Source organism: Emydura macquarii, unplaced genomic scaffold, assembly GCF_026122565.2.
Source record: "Emydura macquarii macquarii isolate MOO-44397 ecotype Brisbane River unplaced genomic scaffold, CSIRO-AGI_Emac_v2 contig_320, whole genome shotgun sequence".
Lineage (NCBI taxonomy): Eukaryota > Metazoa > Chordata > Testudines > Chelidae > Emydura > Emydura macquarii.
The window spans coordinates 10,098,474-10,111,867 of NW_027130457.1; the positions used below are offsets into that span (position 1 = coordinate 10,098,474).

Consider the following 13,394-nt stretch of genomic DNA (forward strand, 5'->3'; position numbering starts at 1 on the left):
TATGTCTCTTTATTAGTGCACCTTGAGTGCTGTACCACATACTGTAGAAGTTTCCTTGTATTATTTAATGGTCTTCTTTTTTTTATACAACCAGCTTGGTTTTGGGGCATCAGTTTAGGTATTATTGTCTCTAAACTAGATGTCAGTACTTTAGTCAGAATCTTACTATCTATATTTATTAAAAAGTTGAGCCTGTAAGAGGTTGGATCTGATAAATCCTGATGTTTTTAAGGTATCAAAACTACATCTAACTGATAAAAGTTGCCCAGTAAGCACTCTTTGTGTGAGGAGGCTGGAGTTCACTCGCTAACTAGGGAGTTACCTGTGCTTTAAACATTTTATAGAATTCAGAGATGTATGAATCTAGTCCAGGACTCTTTCCCAGTGTTAATGATGAAATTGCTATCTCTGTTTCTTCCTGTGTTATTGAACCTTTTTATAACTCTTTTTCATTTTAAAAGTACCTCTGGGCATTTTAATATTTTGAGGTATATTAGCTCCCATATCTTCCTTGTTTACTTATGTGCTAGTGTATATCTCCTAGAAATATTCCTCTAATATTTTGTTAATCCCTTATTTGTTTTCAGAGTACCCCAGTTTTGGCCTTGAGGTATGGCTTGTCTGGATCTTCTGTTAGACATCCATGTGACTGGAAATATTCCTGCCTTGGTCCCTCATTCATAGAACCTTTCTTTGGCAATAGGAGAGCTGCCTGGGCTTTTTCTATTATCTGCGCTTCTAATGCTTTTTTTGCTTTGTCAGGCTATACTGGAAGGACAGGAGGATATGGTTTAATTAGGCTGCAACATTATTTTAAATGCCTGGGAGAACCTGGCAGATAAAATTGTATAGCACAGGTAATTCCATAATCATTTCAATATATACCCAGGGGCTTATGTCAGCCCCTCCACCCGATTCCCATCCTGGTCCCCAGCCAATCTGCTGCTAGGACCTCACCTCACCCCACCTTTGAAGAAGGGTTTGTGGGTGTGGCTATGGGAGGTTGGCTGCCTACTATACCAGTCATAGGAACCCCCTACCCCAACCATTTCCACTCCTTTCAAGAATACCTTCTTTAAATCCTTTACCAGTGCATTTTATCTGATCTCTGTATCCTTCATTATGGAGTATCTGCACTGGACATCTGCCCCACATTTGCATGATGAGTTGCGACATCATAGCCTAACTCTTATTTCATGTATGCACCAACTAAGCCCCGCTTTTGAACGTGCTATGGAGTAGGCAGAAAAAACACCACTTTGCCTTGGCCAGTCTGGTGGGGAGGGAATAATTCCTTCCCAACCTCCTGAGAAAAGAGCCCAGCAGATCCTGACAAAACCTGGTATTTCACCACTTTCATGGGTGGGAGTGTGCTGCTCCACCTGGTTCAGGTAAAAGAGGGCTTTCCCTGTACTGCCATGGACCTATATAATCCTCCCTCTCTTCTGGTCACCGGGAGGGAGGGGAATGGATCAGCATCACCGCACAGTCCTGGTCTGCAACTGCAGCAGAAACCATTCCCTGGCTCTCTAGCCCTTAAAGAAGCATGCACGTTTTCCAACAAACCAGACAACTGCCCCCCACGGCTTAATGTGTGGTGAGGTCATTCTTACTCTCTTGGAGTCTGTCTGTGTTATTAGCTAAGTTATATTGCTTCTGAAAACTGTAAATTTGTCCCCCTAAGTCTGCTTATTTCTGTGTATGTCTCCCCCTCCATAGCTATTGTATGAGATAGTATGTCCCCTTATTACTGCTTTAAAGGCCTCCCACCTAGTTCCTAAGATTATATCCTGGAAGGCATCATCCATAATGTAATGATCAATATGGTTTTTTATTTTTCCCCACTAAATATTTGTCTTTTAGCAATATATTACTTAATTTGCAACATCCTAGTTCTGAATTGGACTTTATTTTCATGAAGACTGGTGCATGGTTCAAGATATATATGATTTCCATTCTAACATTAAGGATTTCATGAAGAAGACCTTTTGATAACAAAATTAAATCTATTCTAGCATGTGTCTTGGCAATTTCTGACTTATTGTCACCTGCTCTCTGCTCTTTTAGGCTCCCTCAGGTGTTACTATAAGGCAAGGGGTCTAGTTGGGGCTGTGCTACCAATGCTGTTGCTAATTAGGGAAGGGGAGAGTGGGAACTCATTAAGTGCACCTCCTCACTCTATCATGACAGTCCCACAGTCCCACTTTCAGGCATATGTTGGCAAATATTGACTTTCTAGTGACGATCATTGTACAGCCGTTTTTACCTATATTTAGAATAAGAAATAAGTGTCATATAAGATCCTACTACATAGAAACTTGAATAAATACTAACTTTTAAAATGGTGTCTACTGTAGCATGCAGTAAACACCCCCCCTCCAATTAATTTTCCTTTTTAGAGTCCGCTTACTCAGCTTTAGAGTCATCTTTCATTTTACTTTTCATATACAGCCTAAAGTTATGGTCTTCCATCATCCTGCTGTGGGCAAGAGATCACAGTATTTTCAAATTTCACCCTTTACATATAGTCCTCAAACAACTCCCCATTCTACTTTAAATGACAACAAAAGGCTGCTGAAACGCCCCTACAAAGGACAGTCATGAAACAACCCCATACTTATTAATTGCCCTCCTGATATGGGTCTGAGACCTCCCCTCCCTACCCACACACATACACCCAAAAGTTCACACTGAATTTGACCACTCTACAAATACTGGACCTGATTTTCCACTGTCTTATAGCTTGAGTAGTGATTGAGACCTGTGCAAAAGGAGAGTCAAATATGACCAATCTGATTTATTAGTGTTTTACAGCCACTTTGCACAGATGGGAATGCAAAACAAGATACAAAGCAGTGGGGAATCAAGCCTAATGGCCTCAGACCCCAGAGTACTTCATCCACTGAAAGTCAACTAGATAAACCTATCAGGGAAGAGCAGCAATGTCTGATAAATGTAATGTATTAAATTTCAGTTTCTGAATATTTAAAATACCACAATCCATATTTACATTATGGAGCTGATTCCTATTATGATGGAATTTAAGGCACAGTTAATGTTGTTGGGCTACATTAATTCTGTAGCTTAAAGTGTAAGGTTGTTTTATTAATTTGGATTAGAGCTGGGTGAGTTTTTTTCGATGAATGGTTTAGTCACTGAAAAATACTGTTTGAGTCAACCTGAAACTATCTGTGAACTTGAAATGAAATAGTTTAGGCCAAAATAAATAAATTAGGGAGTGGAGGAGAAGGAGAAGGTGTGACTACCCCTCTTATAACATTTAGTCCGATGGTCAGGGCACTCACCTGGAATGTGGGAAACACCTATTCATATATTGCCCCCTTCATTTAATCATTTTTCTTCTGTTAAATATTAGACTGAAGGTGGGTTAAATGCTTTTCTAAAACTGGTATGTAAACTATTAGAAATTTGTGACAAAATTTTAATGCATGTTCTTGCACTTCTTTCTATCTTCACTACCATCCTTTTTCTTGAAAAGGTATGAATGCTACAGCATTTTGGGGTGGTCTTGCCCTTTCCTTTGTCAAAAATGAATCAAGATTGCAACAGATGTAGTGACCAGTTTGAATTGTAGGGTTTTGATATTTGCATTCGAGTTGATTAGAAATCTGTGTGACAAATATAAAGTTGTAAGCAAAATGACCCTAATAAAATAACTAATTTCAAATTTTCAGGAGGAAAAAAACTCAACTTTTTCATCTGAACCATACTTTTCATGGAAATTTGTACATGAAAGGCTATGTAACAAGCATGTAGATACTTTGTGGAATAGAATATTTACCTGCATCGGTGGACCATTGTATAATTAGGTTTAATAGATCCAAAAGTAATTAACCCCATAAGATGCAGTGCAGTTTAGAAGACTGAATCACTTGTGCATTTATCCTGTAATGATATGGTACTATGTAACCTGACATTACATGGTAATTACCTTGTAATTAAAATGACCAACAGATACTGTATTAGTGAATAGTAGTTACATGTTGAATTCTGCTCTGCCATGTAAAGTATTAGTCCTAATGGATAGAACACTATGCCGGAACTCAGAAGCCCGATATTGTATTCCAAGCTCTGCCCCCAGCCTGCTGGGTGACCTTGTGCAGAAGTCTGAGTTTCCCTATCTGTAAAATGAGACTAATGATACTACATTCTTTGTAAAGTGCTTTGAGGTCTATGAATTTAAAGAGCTATATAAGAGCTATTTCCTGATTTTCAATTTTTCTAATTTGAACATACATTTGTGTTATTGAATGTGCTTAAAAAAAATTCCATCACAGTTTGCTATATTCCAAACCACATAGTCATACTCTTCTGATAACACAGTACCTGCATATTGCCAAGTAATCAGTCAGATAATGCAGCCTAAGTATTAGAAAATTGAACAAACTCTTCTCAGATGCTAGATTGACAGACAATATAATCAGCCTGCCTTCAGCAGCATTACAAGGAACACATTACCGCAACTCTCTTCTGCTGACTTCCTCCCCTCACTTTTCCAATAATCCCCTCTCTGTCTCTACATTCATCTGCCTGTCCAGCCATGGAAACAAGCCATCAGCAGCATAAAGCAAGCTAGTAAATGTGGTGTATATGGAGAGAGAGAGGGTATTGTGTTTGGGTTGTTTTTAGGGAGTAGAGAGAGGAGGCATTTTTGTTTGGAATGACAGAAAAAAAAAGGATAACAAATTGTGGGGAGGAGAAAGAAAAAGGAGTGATCTTTAAGTGGGGCAGGAAAAAAAGGGAACTTTGCTTGAGAAGGAGGAGAACTTCTAGAGATGGAGAAGAGGATAATGGTGGTGGTGGCGGACTCATTGTGAGGTCTATACTTTATTTTAAGCTGGAGGAGGTGATCTTCAAATACAATCAGCTAGGAATGGGAGTGCAGCCCAGGTTCTGTGTGTGTGACCAAAGGCAAGGAATCAGGGGTGGGGAAGAGAAGACTGGGATAGGGACAGGTTGGAGGGGACCTTAATTCTGGCATTTCATAACTCTTGATTGCTTGGTTTTGCAACCTCAACAATATTATTTGAATGTAATGTTTTGTGTATAAGAGGGATAAAAATTAACTACTTTCTCACCCTTATAGATAGTTCCTCAAGGTCAAGGTTGACGCATATTGGCAGGACAGTGTAGGGAAACTTGTACTACTGTTGCTCGTGCTTTACCCAGTCATGCACCTTTCCTAAATCTTAAAATTAGGAGATTTAATTTCAAGATGCATATATATATATAGAAATATATGCTATATCATTTATAAATAAATCTAATTAATTTTAAAACATGTTTCAGTTTCACAGAACAACTAAATTATGAGGGAAAGTAATACTGCTCATTTCCCTGTCACACTAAATACATTTCACTTTGGCAGCACCAATTTAAGCACACTATCTTTACTTGGTTCTCTTGTTGTGCATTACCATGATAGAAAAGATTAGATAAGCTGACAAACTAGTCATTGGAGATTCACTGAGAACAGAGTGAGTCCTACATGATGAGAGGAGCTATTAATATTTTAAAGTCTTTCTTCCCTACAGGCACCAAAGTATTACATCATAACATATATACTACAAATTGTCAGTGATCAATAGATTTAATGTGCTGGCATGGGTTCTAGGAGGAAGATTTTTCAGCATCTCATCTACTGAACAACTGAGTTTAATTATGGAAACTAAACAAAGTGTCTATAAAGTGAAACCTTGAAAATAGATTTTAAACACCGAGTACTTTATACGGAATCAGGAAAAAACAGTATTCCTTTATCAAATACTACAATCTGTTTTATTTAGTCCTGTTGCATTGTTTAGCAGAATAAGACTTCTTTTTTTTTAAACAGTTTATTTGTTGAGAATGCCAAAATAATTATGCTTAAGTGATAATGTGCCAATTTAAATTATCTGACCTGATTTTAGGTCTGAAAAGTCAAAATGTGAAAAACTGAAATCATTCATTTGATAATTCCCAGCAACTCTTGATAAATAATACATGCTCTTTCTCTTTCACTGAGACTGTCACTGACTGCTCAAAATTACTTTCAACACAGGGCCCAGCCTTTTATCCCAGAGTGCACTTCAGCTCAATTCCAAACCTGAAGGGTCTTTCCAGTATTCAGCAAGCTACCATAGCAACCAGACCCTTGCCCTGGGTGAAACAGCAACATCACAGCTCCCAGCCCGCAGCAGTCAAGCCAGAGCTGCCATTCAGAGCTACAGCCAGGTACGTATGAGAAGTATAGTATAGATCTTTGACACCACACATTGTTTGTTCTATGCTTAGTGGCTCAACAAATCCTAATGAACCCTTTTTGTCATGGTGTGCTATTTCCATAGCAGAACTAAGTAAAGTCACATCCTTGGTTTTGTACATTTAGAGCTGCTGTATATAATGCAGTAATAAAATAATACTGATTTAAATAAAACATTGCAATCCATTTTTATATATGTACAGAAATAGGGATTTAGGTGACTAATTTATATGCATCCAGGTTTGAAAATGTTGGGCGTTGCTAATGTTTAATTTTTGTAATGTGCCATTATATTATTATTTTATGTTTTGTACCTATTTAAATATCACTGAATTAACATATAGTTCTGGACAAATGGTCAGTAACATTAGTGGTTGTACAGCTAAATTGCAGCCTTGCTGCTGTACCATTGTTACCTGTCACTTGTGATAGCTGTTAGTGCAAAGCAATAAAAACTAAAATACGGTGAAGCGTACAGACAAAAGTTAGCAAATTATGCAGAATGTAATACAGAGCTATAATTTATAGCCTGCTACAGTGGCTTAATTGCATATGAATGGATCCTCACAGATGTAGCTGGACCTACTGCCCCGCACCTTGCTATTGTTTTATTTATGGAAAGATATGTAATAATTGATCAGGTAAATGATCAACCCATTTCAAAGATTTGGAAGTTCAGTTCAGGTAAGCATCCAAAAGTTCAGATACTTATCCACACTCTTCACATCACAGTTCTCTTGTTTGAGTAATTTTCTGCAACCAGATCTGCTCTGACACTTATACCATTCCCCTCTACAGTGGGACCCAAGGCCGCCTTTCCTCTGGCAGCTTAGCTTCAGTTTACTTAAAATCTTCCAAAAGTTTTGCTGCTTTATGTTAGCCTCTTCCATCTATGAACCGGGGTAGAAGTTTCAGAAGATTTCTTGTGAGATGTCCAGTACTTCCTTGTTTCAGCTGGATCAGTGTTTTTTTTTTCTTACCTGATATTTATGCCTTTTAGTGATGTGAATAGAAAAGCCTCACTATTCTCCAAACTGAAAAAAATGAAATAAAGCATAGTCAGCTAAATATTTTACATTTTTAGTATTCTACCCAGGGCTCAGATTGAATCTGTATAACTGCAGGGAATTAAGCATAATAGCTTCTCTGTCGTTCCATAGGAGGCATTCCTGCCCTCCTGCTGCATTGGAGCCAGGAGGAGAACAGGGACAGCCCCTGAAAAGAATAGAAATGCCATTGCACTCACCCGCAGCTGGAGTGGGTACCTGCAGGAGTTTAGGGGATCTCCGAAGGCTGGATCTATCGCATTTCAGGATGAGCTGATTCCTAAAATGTGGCTACAGAGAAGGAGACTGTTCCCTAGAACATGGCTTCAGCAATGAACAAGGGAATGTAGACAGACTTGGGTTGTGAGAGGGAAAATAAGCTTGGATGGGACTGAATTTAATAGTGGGGAGAAAGATTAATGGGGGAGTCAGAGGATGAGGGTCACTTGCAAAGGGGATGGTCAGAGAAACTTGAAAGATGACGGTGGGAGATGCAGAGAAAGATAAATGAGGTGAGAGATTGAGGAAGATTAAAAACTGTAAAGGGGAGAGGGAAGACAAGCAGAGGCAGAAAAAAGAATGCTAAAAAGAGAAAAGCAATAATACTAAGAATAATAATCAGAGTCAGTGCTTTTCCTCAGTGGTTCTCAGAGCACTTCATAATTTTTATTGTATTTATCCTCACAACATCCCTGTGAGATATCAAACATTATTACCCCCATTTTGCAGATGGGAATTGAAGCTCCAAGAGTCTGTGAGACTTGCCCAAGGTCAGACAGGAAGTCTATGGCAGAGTGGGTGAGAAAATTGAACTTAGGTCTCCTGTATGCTAAGCTAGTGTCCTAGTTGCTGCACGATCCTTTCCCTTCTAGCAAGTAAGACCTGGAAGGAAAAGTTTTTTTAATAAAGTGCTAGATTTTTTTTTAAAGTAGTGAATAAATAATGGAGACTGGAGAGAAAGAAATAAAGAAACATACAATCCCCTTTACGTTTAAAACATGGATTGTTTTATTTTTATAATAATATTATATTTCCCTGATAGAGAAAAAAAAGGTCCAGTTTAAATTTATAGATTAGAGGCAAAGAAATCTAACAATATATATTTATATATTTCTTCCCTATGAGCCAACATTAAACAGTTTTGTTCTAAAAAACTGCATGTGAATCATGCAGCATGACACAGTTACACATAACTAGTCAGCCTGGGCCAGTTAGAGAGAGTAGACAGGTATTTATTGTATTGTGGAATAAGCAAAAGAGGCCTGGAAAAAGCAATATTTTTTCTCTCCATTCCTCCAGTTTGTATGGTGGTGTGTGTGTGAATTTATATATGTGGAAGGATATTATATGTAATCAATATATTATATTTTTCTGAGGGAAAAACTGTTGAAAATAATTGTTTAAAATATTGAAAAAGTATAATAATAAATAAATTTACTTATACATTGTTATCTTGCTAAGGGCATCAACAGCATATAAGAGCTGCCATCCTGCGTCACATCAATGGCCCATTTAGCCCAGTGCCTTGTCTTTCAGCAGTGGCCAGTACCAGAACTTCAGGGGGACTGTACAGAACAGAGCAGTGTTGGAGAGATCTACTGCTATTTTTCCCTCCCAGTCTCTGGAAGTCAGAGGTTTAGGGTCAACCCGAGCATGGGCTTAAATCTCTGACCATCTTGGCTAATAGCCATTGATAGAGCTATCCGCTATGAACTTATCTAGTTCTTTTTGAACCCACCAATATTTTTGACCATCATAATATCCCATGGCAGTGAGTTCCACAGGTTAACTGTGCATTATGTGAAAAAGTATTTTTTCTTGTTCATATTAAATTTGCTGCCTATTAATTTAATTGGGTAACTCCCTTTTTTGGATTGTGTGAAAGGGTAAATTGTGATTTTATAGATCTTTCTTATCACCCACCTTAGTCGACTTTTTTGTAAACTGAACAACCCTAATCTTTTTTAGTTTCTCCTCATATTGAAGTTGTTCCATACACTTCATCATTTTTGTTCCTCTTCTCTGAACTATTTTTCTGTTCCACTATCTCCACTTTGAAAGGATCTGAGTAGAACTGGACACAATATTCAAGATGTGGGCACAACATGGATTTATATAGTGGCATTATGATATTTTAAAATTTATTTTATGTGCCTTTCATAGTCGTTCCTAACATTCTCTTAGACTTTTTGATCACTACTGCATGTTGAGCTGAAGTTTTCAGAGAACTATCCATGATGACTTGGAGATCTCTTTTTTGAGTGGTAACAGCTATAAATTACATACCACAATTAGTAGTTCTGTAACTTTCTATTTGATTTCCTTCAGAACTCTTGGATGAATATCATCTGATCCTGGTGACTTATTACTGTTTAATTTATCAATTTGTTCATAAAACCTCTTCTATTGACACATAAGTGTGGAGCAGTAATTCAGATGTATCAACTAAAAAAAAATAGCTCTGATATTGGTATCTCCCCCACATCCTGTGCAATGAAGACTGATGCAAAGAATTTATTTAGCTTCTCTGCAATGGTCTTGTCTTCCATGAGTTCTCCTTTAACACCTTTGTCATCTTGTGGCCCCACTGCCTATTTAGAAGGCTTCCTGCTTCTGAGGTACTTAACACATTCTTACTGTTAGTTTTTAGTTAGTGCCTTTAACAAGTTGCTTCTTAAATTCTTTCTTGGGCTTCCTTATTTTACTTTTACACTTAAACTACCAGATGGTGTGCTCCTTCCTGTTATCCTCACTACGTTTTGACTTCCAAATTTTGAAGGATGCTTTTTTGCCTCTAATGGGCTCCGTTACTCTGCTGTTTAGCCATGGTGGCATTCTTTTGGTTCTTTTATTGTCTTTTCTGATTTGGGGTATACATTTAGTCTGAACCTCTATTATGTTGTTTTTAAATAGTCCCCAGTGCTGTTTGCAGTCATTAATCACTGTGCCTGCTCTTTTTAATTTCCATCTAATAAGCATCCTCATTTTTGTGCAGTTACCCTTTCGTAAAGTTAAATGTTACCATAGTGAATTTTTTTGGTTATTGTTTCTCCTACAAAAATGTTATATTTAATTACATTATGGTCACTATTACCAAGTGGTTCATCTGTAGTTACCTCTTGGACCAGATTCTGTGCTCCATTTAGGACTAAATCAAGAATTGCCTCTTGACCTTTAGGTTCCAGGACTATCTGATCAAAGAAGTGGTCATTTATGGTGTCTAGAAATGTAATCTCTGCTTCACATTCTGAGATGACATTTACCCAGTCTATAGGGGAATAGTTGAAATCCCCCATTCATGTTGTGCTTTCTGTTTTATAACCTCTCTAATCTCCCTGTGCATTTCACAATCACTGTCACTATCCTGGTCAGGTGGTCGGTAGTATATTTCTACTGCTATACTCACATTTTTCAAGCATGGAATTTCCATCCATAAGACGCTTATGGTACAGTTTATTTCATTTAAGATTTTTACCTTATTTGATTCTATGCTTTCCTTTATATATAATGCCACTCCTCAAGCAGGGCAACTTACTCTGTCATTCCTATGTATTTTGTATCTTGGTATTATCATGTCCCATTGATATCCTCTTTCCACCAAGTTTCCGTGATACCTGTTATATCAATATCCTCATTTAATGCCATGCCCTTGAGTTCACTCATCTTAGTATTTAGACTTCTAGCATTATGTGCTATTTTTAAATGAGGCTATATTTCATTTCCTGTTTCTCACTATCTCCCTCCTGTACTTTACCACCTTCTCTCCTGTCCTCTTTACTAGGATATAGAGTTTCCCTTTAATAAATTCATCCTTAAAGGATGTGTCTGCCCGAACCGTGTATTCCTCCACAGCTGTCGGCTTTCCACAACATAAAGCAAATTGAAATATGTCTAGAAAACGTAAAATAAAAGATCATCCTCTAAAACTTGAAACAAATATAGTCAAAGATGTCTGAAAGAAAAGATTGTTAAAGAGTGGGTGAAGGTTGTGTGGTAGAAAGTTGTAAATATGGAGCCAGCAGCAGGGATTAAAGGGAGGCATTCCTGCTTGGACCCCATTTTGCCGTCAAGATTGTATTGTTTAGATCATCCAAAGGAGCAGTAATTGTTCATATGCATTGCTTCTGATATCTGTGTGCAAGTAACATAGCAGTCCCCAAACAAGTGTGATACCCAAGTGTGTGGGAAAGTATGTAAATAGTCCCAAAGTCAGCAGTAGCTGTAGAAGTGGGGATAACTTTTGAAGATGTTTCCCTGTTGTATACAGGACCCCAAATTTTGTTGTGCTCAGATCCTAGTATGTCCAGTATTTATAAGTAAGGGCGCAGCTTTGTCACAGAGTCCATGATTGTCATGGCTTATTATTACAAAAAAATCTGAATGACTTTCAACATTATGGGAACTTTGCATATGTGTAGGTAAATAGTGAGTACTCGGTTTGGAAGATGGGACTGTGAACAGCTGTACCAGTTTAACTTATAACCGAAAGAGCTGCCAACTCAAAACCTGTACAGCATTGTAGATAAAGGAGAGCAGGAGTGCTCATGGTTAGCGTTAGTGGTTTGTCACAGATTCTGTGATCGTTTTGATATTTTTCAAGTAAAGACATAGAGTGTACATTGCAGCTGAAGATGTTTCTATCACTTGCCAATCCTGCAGCCTTTGCAGAGGCTGAGGTAGCTGCTGGAGATCTCCATTGCACATTTTCCAGTGCTGCTAAATGCTTTGGGGCTAAACCGGCAGGCACCAGCATTTGTGTTTTAAAACCTTGAAAGCAAATTGAATTACAAAATCAAGGATTTTTGTTTAAAATTATTGTGACCCAGCAGTACTGGTATTTTGACTAGGAGTTTTGTGACTTTATCCCTCTATCCTCCCTGATAGAAACTTGATTTTTTTTATCATTCAACAAAACCGTAACATGGCACTAGTCCTCTTTATAATGAAAGCACACTCTAAAACCAGAATGCCTTTTGCTGGTACACTAAAAGATCCACTTTGGCTTTTTTAACTGCCTTACTTGGATCATGTATGTGGCAGGTGCTAGGCTGCATGATATTCTACCCAAACTACATTCAAAATAGTGACTTCACACTGCCTCTAGCAGGATTTAGCAGATGGTGTATTTGAAGTTGAATTTCAGATATGGACATGAGAAGTTTTTTTACCATGAAAGGAAACAGAGCAAATCTTAGTGCAATATACAGTTTATATGGCATTCTATGACAAATAGAGCAATTCAAAAGAATAGTTTTTATTAATGGCAAATAGAAAGTGTAACTGCCTTATGCTTATACTTTGGGTCCCCAGAACAGCTACTGCCACTGTACCTTCAATTGCTTCTCTAAAGCCTGTTCTCAGGATATGGGAGAAGGATAGACTCAAGATCTTTGCATGCCAAGATAAAGATAATTAGACAGAAATTGCACTAAAAACTAAACTACTTTGGGAATATTAAAAATGTAGCACACATTGCTCTAGAAAACTGGACACATGGGAGAGGACCTGCCTCTCTCTTCCCAGCCCCATCACCTCTGAGAAAAGACAAGCATAGTACAGCAACATTTAATGCCTCATATATACACAAAACTCTAATTCTGCAGAGCAGGGGTATTTGCAGTGTGGCCTGCAGTCCACATGCAGACTCACCATGTTTTAAAATGCAGCATGTGACCTTCCTTCTATTCAATATGAAAATGTGTCCTGTGGAGACTGTATGTCCAAGCATGTAATGCCCCATCTTGACCAAGTATCCACTCTGCAGGTCACATCTCTGTGTGGATTTTGTAAGGGCTGACACAGTATTAGTGGAAAAACAGCAAAAGATGATATGCATGCCTCAGCTGGAACTTTAAAAAGCCTGTGGTGATTTGTTTTGTGGAATAAATAAACCTACTGAATTATTTAAAATCTGGTGTGCAGTGGTTTATTTAGTGCTACACTTAAAATAATATTACTATTCAGTTTTGAAGGAGCACTTTACGTTTTTGAACGAAAGTGCTTGCAATAATATTTGTTCTTTCTTACAAACCGACATTTTTTGGGTTTCTTCCCATGTTGACTTTGCTATTAAAACTTTGTTTTTG

At 37.9% G+C, this 13,394-nt stretch overlaps 1 protein-coding gene across 3 annotated transcripts in view; it reads left to right on the plus strand.

Annotated features, from left to right (window-relative positions):
- The window catches only part of CTNND2 (catenin delta 2), a 1,025,780-nt gene that overhangs the window by 598,678 nt on the left and 413,708 nt on the right, over positions 1-13,394 (plus strand). For all 3 annotated transcript variants that reach the window (XM_067570033.1, XM_067570040.1, XM_067570046.1), the window contains one exon: positions 6,062-6,234. In XM_067570033.1, coding sequence (XP_067426134.1) covers positions 6,062-6,234 — 173 coding nt within the window. The remainder of the gene's footprint in view (positions 1-6,061; positions 6,235-13,394) is intronic.